Source organism: Neodiprion virginianus, chromosome 5 (assembly GCF_021901495.1).
Source record: "Neodiprion virginianus isolate iyNeoVirg1 chromosome 5, iyNeoVirg1.1, whole genome shotgun sequence".
In the NCBI taxonomy this organism is placed as follows: Eukaryota; Metazoa; Arthropoda; class Insecta; order Hymenoptera; family Diprionidae; genus Neodiprion; species Neodiprion virginianus.
In genome coordinates, this window is record NC_060881.1 from 11,007 (window position 1) to 28,392 (window position 17,386).

The 17,386-nt window shown below is 42.9% G+C and overlaps 2 protein-coding genes across 7 annotated transcripts; one reads left to right on the forward strand and one right to left on the reverse strand.

Moving 5' to 3' along the window:
- The first annotated feature begins 4,783 nt into the window (after window positions 1-4,783).
- On the forward strand, window positions 4,784-12,492 carry LOC124304624 (A-kinase anchor protein 10, mitochondrial). 2 transcript variants are annotated; one of them, XM_046763098.1, is made up of 10 exons: window positions 4,784-4,928; window positions 5,683-6,430; window positions 6,490-6,613; window positions 6,670-6,806; window positions 6,940-7,090; window positions 7,167-7,281; window positions 7,516-7,690; window positions 8,681-8,754; window positions 8,948-9,000; window positions 9,240-12,492. In XM_046763098.1, the coding sequence occupies exons 1-10, from the start codon at window positions 4,904-4,906 to the stop codon at window positions 9,339-9,341; spliced, it is 1,704 nt and encodes a 567-aa protein (XP_046619054.1). In that variant the 5' UTR covers window positions 4,784-4,903; the 3' UTR covers window positions 9,342-12,492. The 2 variants fall into 2 exon arrangements, with proteins under 2 accessions (XP_046619054.1, XP_046619053.1); XM_046763097.1 differs by lacking the exon at window positions 4,784-4,928 and adding an exon at window positions 5,311-5,451.
- On the reverse strand, window positions 10,969-15,972 carry LOC124304625 (G-protein coupled receptor 143-like). Of its 5 annotated transcripts, none has more exons than XM_046763103.1 (8): window positions 15,839-15,972; window positions 15,474-15,734; window positions 14,280-14,391; window positions 13,984-14,078; window positions 13,665-13,843; window positions 13,238-13,574; window positions 12,568-13,169; window positions 10,969-12,493 (listed from the first exon to the last, which is right to left on the reverse strand). In XM_046763103.1, exons 2-7 carry the CDS (start codon window positions 15,621-15,623, stop codon window positions 12,960-12,962), a joined length of 1,083 nt encoding a protein of 360 aa, XP_046619059.1. In that variant the 5' UTR covers window positions 15,624-15,734; window positions 15,839-15,972; the 3' UTR covers window positions 10,969-12,493; window positions 12,568-12,959. The 5 variants fall into 5 exon arrangements, with proteins under 5 accessions (XP_046619059.1, XP_046619058.1, XP_046619055.1 ...); XM_046763102.1 differs by having other exon boundaries at window positions 15,828-15,970; XM_046763099.1 differs by lacking the exon at window positions 15,839-15,972 and adding an exon at window positions 14,601-14,810 and having other exon boundaries at window positions 14,280-14,514; window positions 15,474-15,593.
- Window positions 15,973-17,386: the final 1,414 nt, after the last annotated feature.

Sequence of the window (17,386 nt, forward strand, 5' to 3'; positions counted from 1 at the left end):
CACTGACCAGCACAGACCAGCACAGACCAGCACAGACCAGCACAGACCAGCACAGACCAGTCCCAGACCAGTCCCAGACCAGCGCCAGACCAGCGCCAGACCAGTCCCAGACCAGTCCCAGACCAGCACAGACCAGTCCCAGACCAGTCCCAGACCAGCACAGACCAGTCCCAGACCAGCACAGACCAGCACAGACCAGCACAGACCGGCACAGACCGGCACAGACCGGCACAGACCGGCACAGACCAGCACAGACCGGCACAGACCTGCACAGACCAGTCCCAGACCAGCGCCAGACCAGTCCCAGACCAGCACAGACCATCACAGACCAGCACAGACCAGCACAGACCAGCACAGACCAGCACAGACCAGCACAGACCAGCACAGACCAGCACAGACCAGCACAGACCAGCACAGACCAGCGCCAGACCAGTCCCAGACCAGCACAGACCATCACAGACCAGCACAGACCAGCACAGACCAGCACAGACCAGCACAGACCAGCACAGACCGGCACAAACCGGCACAGACCGGCACAGACCAGTCCCAGACCAGCGCCAGACCAGTCCCAGACCAGCACAGACCAGCACAGACCAGCACAGACCAGCACAGACCAGCACAGACCAGCACAGACCGGCACAGACCGGCACAGACCGGCACAGACCGGCACAGACCGGCACAGACCGGCACAGACCGGCACAGACCAGTTCCAGACCAGCGCCAGACCAGCACAGACCAGCACAGACCAGCACAGACCAGCACAGACCAGCACAGACCAGCACAGACCGGCACAGACCAGTTCCAGACCAGCGCCAGACCAGCACAGACCAGCACAGACCAGCACAGACCAGCACAGACCAGCACAGACCAGCACAGACCAGCACAGACCAGCACAGACCAGCACAGACCAGCACAGACCAGCACAGACCGGCACAGACCGGCACAGACCGGCACAGACCGGCACAGACCAGCACAGACCGGCACAGACCAGCACAGACCAGCACAGACCAGCACAGACCAGCACAGACCAGCACAGACCAGCACAGACCAGCACAGACCAGCACAGACCGGCACAGACCAGCACAGACCGGTACAGACCTGCACAGACCAGTCCCAGACCAGCGCCAGACCAGTCCCAGACCAGCACAGACCATCACAGACCAGCACAGACCAGCACAGACCAGCACAGACCAGCACAGACCAGCACAGACCAGCACAGACCAGCACAGACCAGCACAGACCGGCACAGACCGGCACAGACCAGCACAGACCGGCACAGACCGGCACAGACCGGCACAGACCGGCACAGACCGGCACAGACCGGCACAGACCGGCACAGACCAGTCCCAGACCAGCGCCAGACCAGTCCCAGACCAGCACAGACCAGCACAGACCAGCACAGACCAGTCCCAGACCAGTCCCAGACCAGCGCCAGACCAGCGCCAGACCAGTCCCAGACCAGTCCCAGACCAGCGCCAGACCAGTCCCAGACCAGTCCCAGACCAGCATAGACCAGCACAGACCAGCACAGACCAGCACAGACCAGCACAGACCAGCACAGACCAGCACAGACCAGCACAGACCAGCACAGACCAGCACAGACCAGCACAGACCGGCACAGACCAGCACAGACCAGCACAGACCGGCACAGACCAACCTTTTTTTTTTTTTTTTTTTTTTTTTTTGTTCAGCGGTGAAGGGGAAATCTTCAAAAGACATCCGGTTGTTCTTGGATGTCATCGGATAGTGCCGGATTTTCACCGGCTAAAACCCCTCCGCCGCTCATCACCCAGGACGAGGCGGAACCGCTTTCGCATTACTTTACCTCGTCCCTGTGGCCGGCCTGTTTTCCTGGCCTCTTATTCTCTCCGTGGATAGCTCGCCAGCCGGCGCGGAGCATGCTCCTTGCCGGCCTGTCAAGGCTGCGCCTCCCTTCCATTCCTCGTGCCTACTCACTATTCATAATTAATTACTATCAATATACTTAATAATAATTAATAATATTTTATTTATATATGAATTAATAATAATTACTGTTATATATAATTACTATCCCTACTTTACGGTAATTACTTACTCACTACTTATGTAAGCAGTCACCCGCTTGCTACTCTTGCAGCGCGTGACCTACTGACGGCACGGAATTTGCTGACGCAAGTTTTCCGCACCGGCCCGCCTGTACTTGTCCCGCAATTAGTATTGATGTAGTCCTACATGCTATTTGTTAGTTTCATAACCATTATTAGCTACATGTTAGTTATGCCTAGCGTGTTGGTTATCCTACAGAGCAGTTGAGCAATTGTTATTTATTATTGCTCTGGCCGTTCTGCAGTACGTACAGTACGTACACACAGTGCACGACCTACTGCCGGCGCGGAATTTGCTGACGCAAGGGTTTCGCGCCGGCTTGCCTGCACTGTTGCGTCTGCCCGTACTACTTAGCGTACACACGGTACGCGGCCTACTGCCGGGGCGGAATTTGCTGACGCAAGAGTTCCGCGCCGGCTCGTGTACACCTGCTCTGTGGTTAAAGCCCTGCCGCGTAAGTCGACCGTGTTTGTCGTGCTATAATAGCGTGACTACCCAGGCCTACTAGTAATGTTAGTTACTATTTACAATGTACACCTATTCTAGTGTTATTATTTATTAACTAAATGTAATTTTACATTGTCCTTATTATCTACTCGCGCTAGCCTGCCGAGTCTTGCTGCTCACCGGAGTTTGCTGACTCAGCAAGGTCGTCAGCCCGCCCTTGATTGTTTTTAGCTTTACGCTCGTCGCCAGTCGACGCCGCTCAGGCCGTAACCCACTGCCGCCGGTATTTTGCTGGCGCTATAATTCCGGCGGCCTAGTCCCGCTTCACCGCACCGTTAATTGTCTGGTGTCCGGTGACCGCTTATCACTTAGGTTACTCTCTGTGTTCAGTCTGTAACCTTTATCACTTTGACACTTTGATTACACAGTATTAGTGTTCACCTGTTCGTGGGGGGTGTCTTCGCGTACCTTGTCTTGTACACCCCCTCCGAGCGACACTTTTCACTTCACTATTTCCACTATTTCCGCACCGCACTAGCATGTTTTGCGCGGTGCGGATGTGGTGTCCCCTCTGCACTGTGAGGCCGGTTCTTGCCGCCTCCACCGTCACCCTCCAGTCAGACTTGGTAGCCCCATTCTCCACTTAACTCTTTTGTCCAACAATTACTCTTTCCTCGGTTCGTTCGATTAGAGCGATAATCCTATCCGGTGTCCGGATAGACCGTTGTCCGGTGTATTTCAATACTTTGTCGGTAATTGATGACCCAAACTACCGATGTGAGTCTAACTGTAGCTGTGAGAACGATTCCAGTGTCTAGCATCTGGAAATTTCCACCAGGTACCGTACCGACGTCCAGTCGGACGCCTCGGCGGACGGCGTCCCTGGGTTATGTGAACACCCTGAACTTATCGCCGCAACACCGACGCCTGCACTTCTCAATCGTGGGACCTCTACAGAGCGTTCCGGAAGATTCGGGAATTAGATTTTAGATTGTGTCGAAAAAGTGTACTGCACATACACATATACACACGCGTACACTGTGCACACTCAATCACTGGATATATCCTCGTCGTCAATTAACTGTCTGGATATTGTAACGAGTGTATAGTCGCGTTGACGGTCAAAAACATACTGACCTCATTTTCGAGATTCCGATCAGTGTTACGTCCCAGCTGATAACTACGGTGGCGCCCACTCTTGGTTGATTTCAGCAATCAATCTGAGTATGGGTGTATTCCGGGTGTATTTCGAAATATACTTCCAGTACTGCCGATCGTGACGTCACGCAGTCGACTGCATACTGCAGGGTATGGACACTTAGACCTCCCCTCCACTCCTTATTCAAGCGCAGTGGACCAGGGCCATACCACAACAATAAGATGTAAAATTCCCATATATTAAGTTTAAGTGGTATCACTGACATATCGAGGCGTCCTCTGGAGATTTGATAATTGGCTTGTATGAAGTTAATGTTAATGATAAACTGTTTGAAGGAGGTTTGATTATTGTTTGTATCAACAGAGGTCGTCGTAATCAACATGTACCAACTATTGTGGGAAAAAATATGAAATTCCTGTAATTTTGTTAGTGAAAACTGTTATTATGTTGGCTATAGCCCAGTCCACACCGACGAATAATTTGCCTCAAAAACTGTTGAGTGTCCATACCCTGGCATACTGCGTTCCGTTTTTACTTCGAGCTGCCAGTTGCAGTAAAATCGGAACGCTACACCGAGGACTGCACCCATGGTGTGCCTAGGACTCCTACGACACGCCCCTTTCTTCGAGGGGTGTATTTCGAAATATACTCGCAGTACTGCAAGTACTGGCAACCGCGTTCCAAAATCGCGCGACAGCTTACTGCCGCCAGTCAGTGACGTCATGAAATTTGTGACGTTGTTGACCGTAACTGCTGCGGTCTGGGCGTGAGGCAGTTGCAGTACTTGAGAGATGGCCGCGTCCTTGGTGTAGCGTTCCGATTTTACTGCGACTGGCAACTCGGAGACCTCGGAGTATAAACGGAACGCAGTTCGCAGTTGACTGCGTTTGCGTGACGTCAAGGTCGGCAGTACTGAAGCATAGACTTTATTGAAAGTATATTTCGGAATACCCCCCCCATGTATACCCACACCACGCGCCAGATCCGTCCCACCGTGCGTGAGACGCCTGGCGGAGAGCCAGGGGACTTTAGTTAAATAATCACTGAGCTTTACATGGGGAGTAAACGGCAGTCCACGGACGTAAGAAATATTACGTCCATGGGGCAGTCGAACCACCGCTTTTTCGTACACCGTGCTTGAAATACTTGACTGTCGATTTAAGATTTGACACAGCGCGTCGTTGATCATGTTTGCTGTTAACATGAACAATGCTCCAATTTTTTAAAAAATCTGGTAATTACTCTGCAGGATATCAACTTATTCTCTAGGGTCCGCGAGTTTCCCACTCGTTTTTTATAACGCTATCACTCTTCACGATTTTAAATGACCCGTCAGGACGACGTAACCTTAAAACTAATCAATTGCTCGTACTGTTTCGTTTAGCGTCAACACAGCATATGAACTTGAATTTACATGAACCCACGTCTATTTGAAAATTTTTGTTGTTTCATAACGATGTACATACATGAATAAACAAATATGAGTAAAGTTGATTGGTAAGCAGTCTCCGGTTGTAGCAGGAAAAATATGGAGTACCATTACGAGTAACGGTATAGCTGATTCCAATCAACAATATGTAGAACAGCTTGACCAATGTTATTAGTCATATGTTACGAATGATGGACAAGAGTCATGTTCGTCATATGTAGCACTCGCGGTAGAAATGCAGTAGCATATCCCCTTAAGAATTTGACAACACAAATATCTGGCAAACAATTCCTCAGAGCAAACAATCCGTGGAATTGTCGAATGAAAAGTATGGTTTGTATTTTGTTACTCCTTTAGAAGCTGCTTCAAAAATTTGATGTAGGTTGGTCCAAATATGACTGAAAAAATATACCTACTAAGTCCGGGGTCGACAACGAATCTATTGAGAGTACACAATACAATTTTGTCGTTGTTCAATCCTTGAGGAATTGAAGCATATAGATGTAGAATCTTGAAATTATGCTAGTAATTATGATTGATTCTTGGGAAAAAATTTCAGGGCCCCGCGATAAGCCTGGATCGTCGTCAAAGTCTGAAAATTATGGAAAATTAGCGGTAGATGTATTCCGCCAAGAATTCCGCCCGCTGCACTGCTTGGAGGAGGAAGAGGAAGACGAAGATTGCAGGGATCAGAAATTTGAGGTCACCACATTCAAATCGCGGCTATCAAAAACTCTGCCAGAAATTCTTTCGGACAAAGGGGCTCTTGGTTACTTTTTTCAATTTCTTGAAGCTCGAGGATCCGTAGCGCTCATCAAGTTTTGGCTAGAGGTGGAATGTGTGTGTAACTCTCACGGTGTTGATGAATTCGAAAAGTGCGTGAAGAAGGGATTGGGCGAAGCTGGTGACTGGACATTTATTGAAGAGAACAGTGCTACCGGCTCAACGGACAATAATGATAACTTTAGATGCAATATAGCAGCCGGGGATATACGGGCTCACGACCTTGTAAATAGTAATCATACTAAATCAAATTGTGATGAAACTCCAAAGACTAGTCAAACGGTGAAAAGAGCTCAAAAATCAAAAAATGAATTAATAATTAAAAATCACAAAACTACTGCTGCAGAAGAGGACACCTTGCGAATTTACAAACGATATATTGCCAATGAATGCTTGGGGCTAGTTCAAGTTCCCATGGATATCCGAATTGGTATGGAATCTGCCCTGCATTCTCACGACATAGGGCTACTCTTGAAGTGTTTGTCCAACGTTCAACAGATCGTCTATAAAGCTTTGGAGGACGAGTGAGTAAGATCGGTAATTCTAAGAATCGATTCTTGTCAACGTATTGCCGTTTTCACAGGTACATCAATGATTTCCTGAGGAGTGATTTTCATTGCAAGCATCAAATCGATGTGCTTACCAGTGGCGATGTCCAGCTTGCAGACATACTTTATAACGAGACTGCTTTTTTCCATTTTATGGAGGTACGATGTGATTGCTACGTGTGACGTATTTATAGTATATCGATGTCTATTTCCAGTTTATGGAGATTGAAGGAAAACGGGAGCTTCTAGACTTCTGGATGTCAGCGGTGAATTATAAGCAGAATTTAATGCAAAAAGGAGATAGTACTAACTCAGCGGAGGCTCAAACGGATGCGCTAATACTTTACGACAAGTAAGGAGATAAATGGTTCGATACTTTTACATAGATAGACTGCAGACTCTGATATCATTTGTCTCGGGTATCAGATATTATTGTTTGCTAACATAAGATTTTGTATATGTGATTGATATCTTTGTTTTTACAGATATTTTAGTTTGCAAGCGACAATGCCACTTGGATTCAGTGACAAAATACGGTTTCACGTGGAACAAAATATTTGTCGCGAAGATGGAGAAGGGCCAAGGCCTGAATGTTTCGACCGACCTTGTCAAGTTGTCTACAGATTTCTCAATAAGGTGGGCAAGTAAAAAATTGTTTTTTAATTGTCAAGTACGCGTTATACAAAAATGCACATTGTAAAAATGATTACAGCATTATCTGGGTGCTTTCCTGTCATCGCAGTTGTATTACAAATATTTATCGGAGCTAATTAGCAGTATCCAGAGTAGTCCGTGCCCACCTTTGCACCCTCAGTTAAGAAGAACAGGTATAAAATAACTATATTAATGTATTTTATCTCTTGTTCTCACTATTATGTTTTTCTAATTTGGAACCAACCATAATATGCACATTGTGCGCGTTTTTGTTACCGCTCCGGACCCTTGGGAATGGGACATAGTCTGTTTGTTCGTATAATCTATTTCCACGTTATCCCTGTCATTGCTGGTATTATTGGGACTTGAATGCCGATGTAAAATATACATTCGCATTGTGATTCTAGAATCCGACTGCAGCAGCGATGTCAGCACAGTGAGCATCGGCACGCTCAGTACAACGCCAATAAGCCACGAGGAGGGTAGTGGACGAAAAAGCGGTGCAAAAGACACAGGAAGTATGAGCATTGATACCAGACAACTCTATGATCCAGACTCTTTGTGGAAACGCCAAAAGTACAAGTGAGAACCTTGATTTAAGAAACAACAATATAATGTGAACTCCTGTCAGTCATTTGGAAACAAAAATTGAGTCGTGGTCATCAAGCAATACAACATCGGAAAGTGGGCTGCAAACCAGCAGATCAACTTGGCCGAGTATATACAGATACCTAGACAGAGAAAACTTTGCGCAATTCAATTCATTTGGCTTTAACGCGGCGGTGCCAGCACGAGCCATTAGTCTATTATTTCAATGTAAACTTAATGCAAGTCAACTGTAAATTGTATATAGCATATAGCTTATTTGGAATACAATAGATAACAGATATCCTGTAACCCATACACCGGTATGGGTAGAAAGCTCTCATAGATAGTAACCTTATAAATGCGTCTATGTACCAGATTCGCTCTGAGGTCGCGAGCCGGCACATTCTTAGAATTTTTCACTAGGGATTGGTGACACGCCTATGAATCTTGATCAAGTCGATACTCTTTGTGACATGTAATGTGTAGCATCGTAAGCGTTTTGGGATGTCTACCCCTACAGGGAGCTTGAGGTGACTCTTATAGGTCTGCTTCGCTTAATACTGACAATATGTCACCATATAACTGCAAAAGCAAACCTGCTGAGGAAATACCTGTTACTTGCAGCTCAGCTAAAACACAAGCGAGATTTAGAACTGTGCATTAGTATAGCTAGTCAAGAGCACAGACACTGGCCAGAAGGGAAACCCTCTGACTGTGCTGTATAGGTGTGTAGTGTTCTCAGCCTTGTCAGTGAGAGATATTCCTACAGTGGGTGTACCAGTATAGCGAGGGTATGATGCTTATAAATTCAGGTATGCGCAATATACGCATAGTGGGTAAAGCTGTCTGAACAGCAATATACGAAGGAGCAGCTTACCATTGCCTATTGTAATGCAATTTCTACCAGCAAGTTCAAGTGTTGCACATTCTTGTTCCTAGGCACATTGTTTTGATACAAGCGAAATGATTTTCTTTTTTGTGCAGTTTAAGCGTTGGATATATCAACGATATGGGCAGATTTGTTACCGAGATCGATCCAGACCCGCATCGCAGATACGGTAAGCGAGAGTATATTAGTTTAGTGCTGGATTATTTCCACCCAAAAATCGGCATGCTTCATGTATAGTTATACCAATTCATTACCGCATTTTTTACTTTCAAAACGAGTTGTATTGAAAAGAACCCCCCCTCCCTGCGAGAAAAAAAAAAACAAAACTTGATTGATCTTAAGAAATTGTACATGATTTCCAGAATCTCGCTTGTCACGCGCCATGAAAAGGCTCGTCAATTTGGAGAATGACAAGGTAAATTCACAGCATAGACCATATCATTTTACTACTCATTAGAATTAAACGAAAGAACTTTACACGCAATGACACAAAATATATTGGTGAAATACCTAATAGAATAGTATAACACACATCTCGCTGCGAGTAAACTATTTTCCTTAACGAGGGGAAAGACTGAATTTTGTTACTTGCATAGAATTATAGGCCATCCGCATGAATTGTCTTTTAAATAATGTGAATTTATGTGTGATCAGGCTAAAGAAGAAATGGCTTGGAGAATTGCAGAGATGATAGTAGGTGAAATAACAAGCCTGACCCAGAGTCAGAGGGTTTGCCAAACACATAATCCGTCTTGATGCAATCTGCCACTATGGGACTGCAAAATTGTTCTCGCAGAGAGACCGGCAAGTTCTTTGCACACATTTTCTCTAAGCAGTCATACTACATCAGATGAATCTCTTGAAATTACCAAATAATTGAAGACAAACTGTTTCGGTTAGTTTGATGAAATGGATGCTTATATTGGAATTGGAAATTTAACCTGCAGTGTTACAACGGCATCCATGAAAACGAGAAATTATGTGCTTCCATCTATCACAGTTTTCTCTTCAAAACGTCTTGCAAGCCTCTCTCGGTTCTTGCCATGCAAATTGTGAGAATGCATGTATACCAATGTTTTTAGTACACTGTGGAATCGCTAAATTTTATGGTCCCTGTTGCTCCAGGTTCCCTATATATCTAGGAGGCGAGAAGCGAGTTTTATATCTGTTCTGAATATGTATCACATCAGCATTAATGTTTCCCAAAAAATGGAATAATTTCATCAGATACAACCCATTATGAATAGTCCCTGCGTGTGACCATACAACATTCAACATTTCTCGGATATTTAATGGTTTTTCCCATTTTGGCGATAAATATTTCAGACGCAGTCCTAACCCTATATATCGTTTTACTTTGCGCACAGGAGTTTAATGGCTGGACGATCGTATTTTTTGTTCTTATTACAATCTTCGTTTCTATGGAGTGTCGACTAAAACCTGGCCCCAAAATTGTCAGAAAATTAGAAATTTTCCGATTCAATTGTCATCATTCTCCAGGTGCATTGAAAGTAAGATATCTCATTCATAAACTACTCAAACAAAATTTCCAAGAATCTCTTTCTGCACATATCCGTAGTAAAATTTGGAATAAAATGAGTTTTTACATCTCAAAATTGATTATTTGAAAAATATTAAAAAACTATTTGTTTACTTCTCAAAACATGACCTGAGTAGCCATAAAAATCCCTGGGATTTCCATGTTCTTTGAGGAGAAGAATTCCCTGAGAACACCAATTATGCCAGGGTTTCCTAGGTAGTAGACACTCTGATTCGTTATTTAAAATTCGAAATTCAAATCATGGGATGAACTCAATTTCTTGCATTTCTGACTTTTGCAAAATTTTATAAATGACCGTTAACTAACCGAAAGATATGCGTTCTACTAATATCTATCATAACTTCACAGTATTTTGTTCAATAGTTTAGTATTTCACTTTTTAGCGCCATACAAGACAAATAACTATTGGCAAATGAGTTTGCAACTAAAATGTGTAAAACATTGAGATATTTATAATGGCTTTATGTTATATCGTTATAATTAGTAATTTTTTTTAAAAGTATTTTGAAACATTTCTACCGCATACGTGACAAGTGCCAGATAATATTTTCACCTGTATTATGACTGTAAAGCATTCATGATTAGGATGACAGCGATACACGTTGATCATCTATTATAGTGATTGAATAATGTTCGGCCAGTGAAACGTTCTCTCTCTAACTAATATGATTTTTAAACTACTAGAATAACTAAAGCCTTATTTCGAACTTGAGAAAAAAGGACGGCAAAAGAGAAATGGCAAAAACAAAACTTAACGATCTCACACACTCTGATTTGTGACAAATTTATCAGCAAAACTAAGAGCCAGTGGGATCAAATATATTAACCTCTACATTTTTTTTTATTTTAAAATGTAAATTTTTACATCTCATTCGAGGGTGCTCAAATAAAATTCCCTGACTTTTTCTAGCAAAAAATTCAGAATTGCCTGACTTTTTCCCATGAAACTTAAGTAATGTTGGGCAGCATTTATGACCAAAAGTTCCACAAGTTGTCTACCTTGAATATGTAAGTACGGATCTAAAAAATATATAGAATTGCTTCGTTTTACAAAAATAATTAGATGTTGAACAATATCATTTCCAAAAGATAGCTTAACTAAATTTACGAAGCATAACTGAAGGTTGAAAATGATTTATAAAAAAAGTACGTTTTTCTGGATGATCCATCATAATTCCCTGATTTCCCTGACCATTCCCAGTTTGTCACCACCCTGTTATTCTTTCATCGATACATCCACTTCGCGAGCATATATGACGTAAAAATTGATTGAAAGTAATCGCATAGATTGACACTGTACGTACGTAATGTACCTAATCATGTGTCGAAGTTACCGTTCTAAATATAACACATGATAATATTAAATATAAAAGTGTGAAGTAAAGTATTAGTTACTGACATGGTGAAGCGGAATTGGTACTGAATTGATATTATGTTGTAGTATATGTACAGATCCTTAGATTGATTCTGACAAATTTAAAGCCACGGATGGCATCTGTTTCCCATGTTAAACAAGCGGCAGTAGACCACATCGGCGGCCTCAATGTGTTAGTATCAATCCAAGGATCTGTACATACGTATATATTATGTTTCTCCCAATTGAAAAATGAGCATACAATACCATACATGTTAACCGGCATTATCGAATGATTGGTGATTGGCGAGAAAATATAGGAACGATAAGGTAATGTCAAATAATGATCCACATGTACCGTGTGATTCTCATTGTGTAATCCCAAGCGATGAGCTTGGCATTTCTGTAATAAGAATTCCTAGTGAAACAAAATTGCATCTTACCGTTCGGTATACATCAACTATCATTGACGGCAGTATGTTATGTAATGGTAAAAGCAGTAGGCTTGATTGTAACCTGATCTGTGGTAACATTGTACTGTATACATAGCCGGTATTAAGAATTATGACGAATTATTAAAGATGATTTTATAGAAGATTTGAACTTTGCGAAGGAAAAGTCAGGGCATCTCATCTCAACGAATTTGCCGCCATTGATGCTGGGGCAAACCTTGTTAACTCTGAAGACAATTAGTTCTAGGCTGTTGCAGAGCAACCGTATCCACATCAGGTATGACAATGCTCGAATTCTTGGCAGTTTATCTCACAGACATGTTATCGAGTAAGGGATACCATTATTAAAGGATCAACCCATCAATGACAGATTGTCATCATTAAAATAATTGATTAAAAACACATCCCGTATTATAGGGTAGTATCTAGCCAAGAAAGCCTATGGGATACGTATTTTTGTAATACTATATTCATAAAATAGATTTCTTGTGTATGATCGTATTCAAGTATACAAAACGAAATACAAATTTTCAAACTGTACCTAAATCGAGGCATTTCATCAACACACTTATTCTAGTTTCTGGACAAATATGATTAATTTTCTAAAAACTATACCTAAACCAAGGCATTTCATCAACGGCCTTGTCCTAGTTTCTGGACAGATACAATGAATTTTCGACAAATGTTGACCAACGAGACGCACAGTGTTTTTCTTCCCCTTGCATTACTCTAATGGACTATTGCCAACCACAGCCAACAACTCCAGCTTGTGGCATTGAATGTATATGTGAAACAAACAGAATTAAACCATTTGGACAGAGTAGAAGAAACAAGCTCATAACATACTTCGTGTTTCAACTCATGAACAGTCCAAAGTTTATTGGATAAATAAATGTGACACCATTTAATAGAATACATCCAGTATTGATGGACAAACAACTGAGAACATTCAATGCTATTTTGTGCTTGTTTCTTTTCCGAATGAATTGAAATGCAATGTAAAATTTTCACAGGGAAGATGATCCGTTTATGCTTGTGTGCGGGGTAAAACGTTGGTTCAGAAGTGGAGTCGTTTCTGGTAACAATGTGTTGACGCCTCTCCAGTCGTGTACCCTGTCTGATAGTGTTCTTCGCCACGACAACCGAAACTTTTCACTTCTACCCCACTTCTGATATACCAAAGCATTAAAAAATGCTTGGAGGGGGTTTGTGACCGCCTGAAATTTGAGAAGTATAAATTTCCGACTGATGTCATATTTTTTATACTAGTTCACCCGTGACTCACCATTATGTACCACAAGCTGATGATGACTTTTATTGGTAACTTGAACCACAAAGTCCACAAAAGAACGCCGTTTATTAAATTTGGCATCCAGCATATATAATAAACCAAATTTGTCAGAGCAAATTTGAATCTAACCGTTTGTACAAGCTTCCTCTCACGTCCCGTCACTTGAGACATGCTACAAGACACCGCCGCTGTAAGATCACGAGTCGCCGCCATGTAGAGTGTTGGATTTGTTATCATCACTACAGCCAATGGTATGTAAGTTGCACAATAATTTGGCAATATCCTTAATACCGCGCTCGACAATGAGGTCGAATTGTGACAGCTGGAACATCTTATCGTTAGAGGGTGCAATACTATTGGTTACTAATCGCTAACCCGGACAGCAGCAATGGATTCACTACGTCTTTTTCCAGTTACTCACTTGGCATCCGGTGTATACAAGATCGACAGGCCAAAAGTTGTCAGGATCGCGGGACACATCCAAGCTACGGCATGATAATAACGTGGATGACCGGGACGCTCAATTAGCAGTAATCTCATATCAATGGCATAACAAAGCGTCCAAATCCATGTTGCCGTGTAAAAATACTGCGTCCATGCCTAAAAAATTTGACACATGACTTGGTATCCCTTTTCAACCCAAGTTACTCTCAAGCAGCGATATTGTTGAAACAATCGAGACAAATGTTGTCCATAAACATTTTCTAGAAAGTCAAAGAAAACTATAATCCAAACATTACCGATGATATAGCGCAGAACACTACGCTAGAGGTGTCATCTTCTGTAGGCATGATGGATTTAAAATTCATCCACAGTGCGGATCTGATGAACACGCCTGGGGATAATAAAAGTCAACAATTCTGACATGTTGATTTCGCTGATGGTATGATTTTTCATTTATTAGAAAGCGCTGGGCTGAGTTTTGAAGCTAAGATTGCTCCATTGTGGGGCATGACGGGACAGCAGATGAATTACCCATTGGGTATTAGTGATGAGGTCAAACTAAGGAATTTCCATTGTTTATTCCACAACAAACCAAGAGAAGCGAATAGATCCGCGACAGCCAGCCATACGATGATCTCTCGTCCTCGAGCGGCAGAAAAGGTGTGCCATCGATGAGGGAAGTTGGACTCTTCTCTGGGTAGAACCTGTTGGGTATGTAAAACATGACGCTGTGTCCAAGCTGTAGTGAACAGCGGTGCGGCTAGCAGCCAGGATGAACGGTTCCAATCATAGTTGTCAATTTTGCCCTTTGACAAGATTGAGGCAATCTACCCAACCATATGAAAGTTCCTTTACTTATAATTAACTTAAGCTTGATTTAACAGAAAAATTTTCATGTCGATTAACGACACACCTCAACGAAGATAATGATTGCTCGGTTGCTCAGAGTGACACGTAGTTCCTTCAATTGTTCCAAAGGATTGCAGAAGTTATTGAGACAGAGTTTTAACAAGTATTGAACCATTGTGCACGGGAAAGGTGTTTTTCTGAACATCAACAGATCACTTAGCCGTTCTTTCTCCAACTATTTGTCGCACCACCGATCGTAGCTATCGATACACAGCTAAATTAGGGGCAACAAGAGGATCAGAATTAATGAAAATGTGACCAATGCACCCAAACCCAGATATGCATTGTAAAGCACCCTACAGGGTTCGGCAACTCAGAAAACTCAACAGATTTGACTGATGAACTTGATTGCGTTGACGATTCAGCCTGTTGCCTGGGGTTCTTTTATTCCGGTATAGTTCCGAAGTCATTGGGAAACCAGAGTAACGACCGATGCGGCTGTTAAGAAAATCTCAGTATGATCGAACTAGTAGCCATTCTATCCAAAACGTATTATATGCATTCGCTGATCTACGAAACGAAATTCTATAGTTTGACATACTGTACATAGTTAATGGTAGCAACGGAAAGTGTAACATTGATTGAAATTGAAAACACCGAAGCTCAACAATAGAAATTTGGCAAGGTCAACAGAAATGTAAGACACGACGATTGTGAGAATTCAATGAAGGGGACTCAGGTCTCACGGCAACCATTGTAAATTGGCATTCGTTCCAATCGGCATGAAGCGTCAGCTTTACTCCCTGTAGGTAAAAAACTGGAGCGTACCAGGGTGACTTGGGTGGCCATTGACACCAGGTGCGGCAGATGCGTTTGCTCCGTGCCCTGGGTTTCAGCTATATCAAGTCCATAATCTTTCGAAATTCTTCAATTTTACCTGATAAACTGCGCCGAGAATTCCCATAGCCGAGGATAGCATGCAGACGGTATTGTAAGCGTCGGTGTCAAATTCTTGCATTATTACAACCGCCATGTCGGTGCTATTGTTGTGATGGCAGCAAAATGTTTGTATCGTGGGGTCAGCCATAGTAAGAGGACTGATGATTAAAAGCAATGCTATTAAATTGGCGCTTCCTCAGAACGATGATGAGGTACCCCAGGTTCTTATGGATGCGTAATTCACATGTATGGATGAACTCTGAACAACAAAAAAACAGCGAGATAAGCGGCCGGTAACGTTATCTAGACTCGGCATATTTCGCTTCATTTTTTTTTCATCTCTTCAACTTGCTTCAAACCAACCAAAACCAAGGGCTTCATTCATTCTGTCTCCTTTGTGGTTTCGTGGTCTCGTTTCAGTACATCGATTGTAATACAATAGATGTATAATCGGTACAAATAGTGTTAGATTCATTGCTGCAATCAACTATAAGAAAGAGGGCGCTACCGTAGTTATCAGGTGGGGCGTAACACCGCTCGGAATCTCAAAAATGAAGTCAGTACATTCTTGACCGTGAACGCGATATTCCGAAATATACTTCCAGTTCTGCAGACCGTGACGTCACGCAGTCCACTCAATGTTGCCAGATTGAAATTCTTCGCCGTATTAGATGGCGCCACAAAACGTACCAGAATGGAAAATTTCGTACAAGAAATGTAATTATAATTATGACAATGGAATACTATTAATTATCGACCATATTGATACCCATACTTGTCAATAATATCCTTTATGTTCTCTAAAACATAAATCAATTAAATACATGATACAGAGGTACGTGCCACCTATTATAAGTCTACAGGTTAACCCATATGGAGTACAACCATGAACGGACAACGTCCATGACTGTGTTACACTATACTCAAGTTGGAAAAGACGCATTTAAATGGCTAGTTGGCTAGTCCAGTTAAAAAAACAAATTTTTAACGCAATTACGAAAACGTACTAGATAGGAGAAAGTCGTATCAGCGTACTAGATTCCCCTGAATCCTACTAGATCTTGTACAATTGTACAAGACTGGCAACACTGATAGCGTTTTCCACTGGTTGCACTGAGTGCGCACTGGCTCCAACAGGGTGCACTCGTTCCGTGCATGCGTCGCCCGGCATCGGGGCAAACCTTCTGAGTGGAACACGCCGTAAAACGTATAAAGGCAGACTAGGATCATAATTTCTCCAAAATTAGAAATAATCTGACGTTACTTGACCGACTGCGCGACTGTCAGTTTTTCAAGCAAGTGATAAAGAAGCCAATTGAACAAACGCAACGGTAATTTTTTATTTCTAAATAAATGTCACAAATGTAAGACACGAGCATACAAGGGCAAAAAAAATTGACAATTCCGCTGAAAAGATAAAAATTAATAAGCAGCAAGTCAAGTTGTCCCAATCTCCTGAAATATTCCTAGCAGTTAACCTCTAGAAGCTGAAAAAATGTGTATCCATACTTCGATATCGGACATGCTGTGGATTACTCCTATGAAATTTGAAAATTTGAGAATCTCTCCTCTATCTTTCGGCTCCAGCAAGCATCATGACTGCTAGACGAAGATGAAATTAGATCTAATAAAATTTTTCAGTTCCTCTACCTGGCGCTAGTAAACTTCCGACACGCTCGCTACCCTCCCTGACCGCGCGCAAGCTCGTCAGACAACTACTAGCGCCACTAGTGGTGGAGATTGGCAGCAGAATCGAGGGACATTTTGCGAACCACTATTAGCAGCTCATGTCAGGGGGCTGCTCTAATGTAAATAAACACGCCGGCTGTTTAGCTTTTGTAACCGCTAGGTGGCGGCACGAGCGAAGCTCACAGCGATCAGTCTATCTTTATAAATTCAGTTGCGCACGAG

Excerpts from the sequence above, each read along its gene's own strand:
- LOC124304624 (XM_046763097.1), top strand. The coding sequence starts at position 5,328 with ATGTTCGTCATATGTAGCACTCGCGGTAGAAATGCAGTAGCATATCCC. Across the intron at positions 6,431-6,489 it reads TATAAAGCTTTGGAGGACGA|GTACATCAATGATTTCCTGA; the intron begins GTGAGTAAGATC and ends CCGTTTTCACAG. Across the intron at positions 7,091-7,166 it reads TCTACAGATTTCTCAATAAG|CATTATCTGGGTGCTTTCCT; the intron begins GTGGGCAAGTAA and ends AAATGATTACAG.
- LOC124304625 (XM_046763099.1), bottom strand. The coding sequence starts at position 14,741 with ATGTTCAGAAAAACACCTTTCCCGTGCACAATGGTTCAATACTTGTTA. Across the intron at positions 13,844-13,983 it reads TGTTCTGCGCTATATCATCG|GCATGGACGCAGTATTTTTA; the intron begins GTAATGTTTGGA and ends CAAATTTTTTAG. Across the intron at positions 13,575-13,664 it reads TTGTATACACCGGATGCCAA|ATGTTCCAGCTGTCACAATT; the intron begins GTGAGTAACTGG and ends TCTAACGATAAG.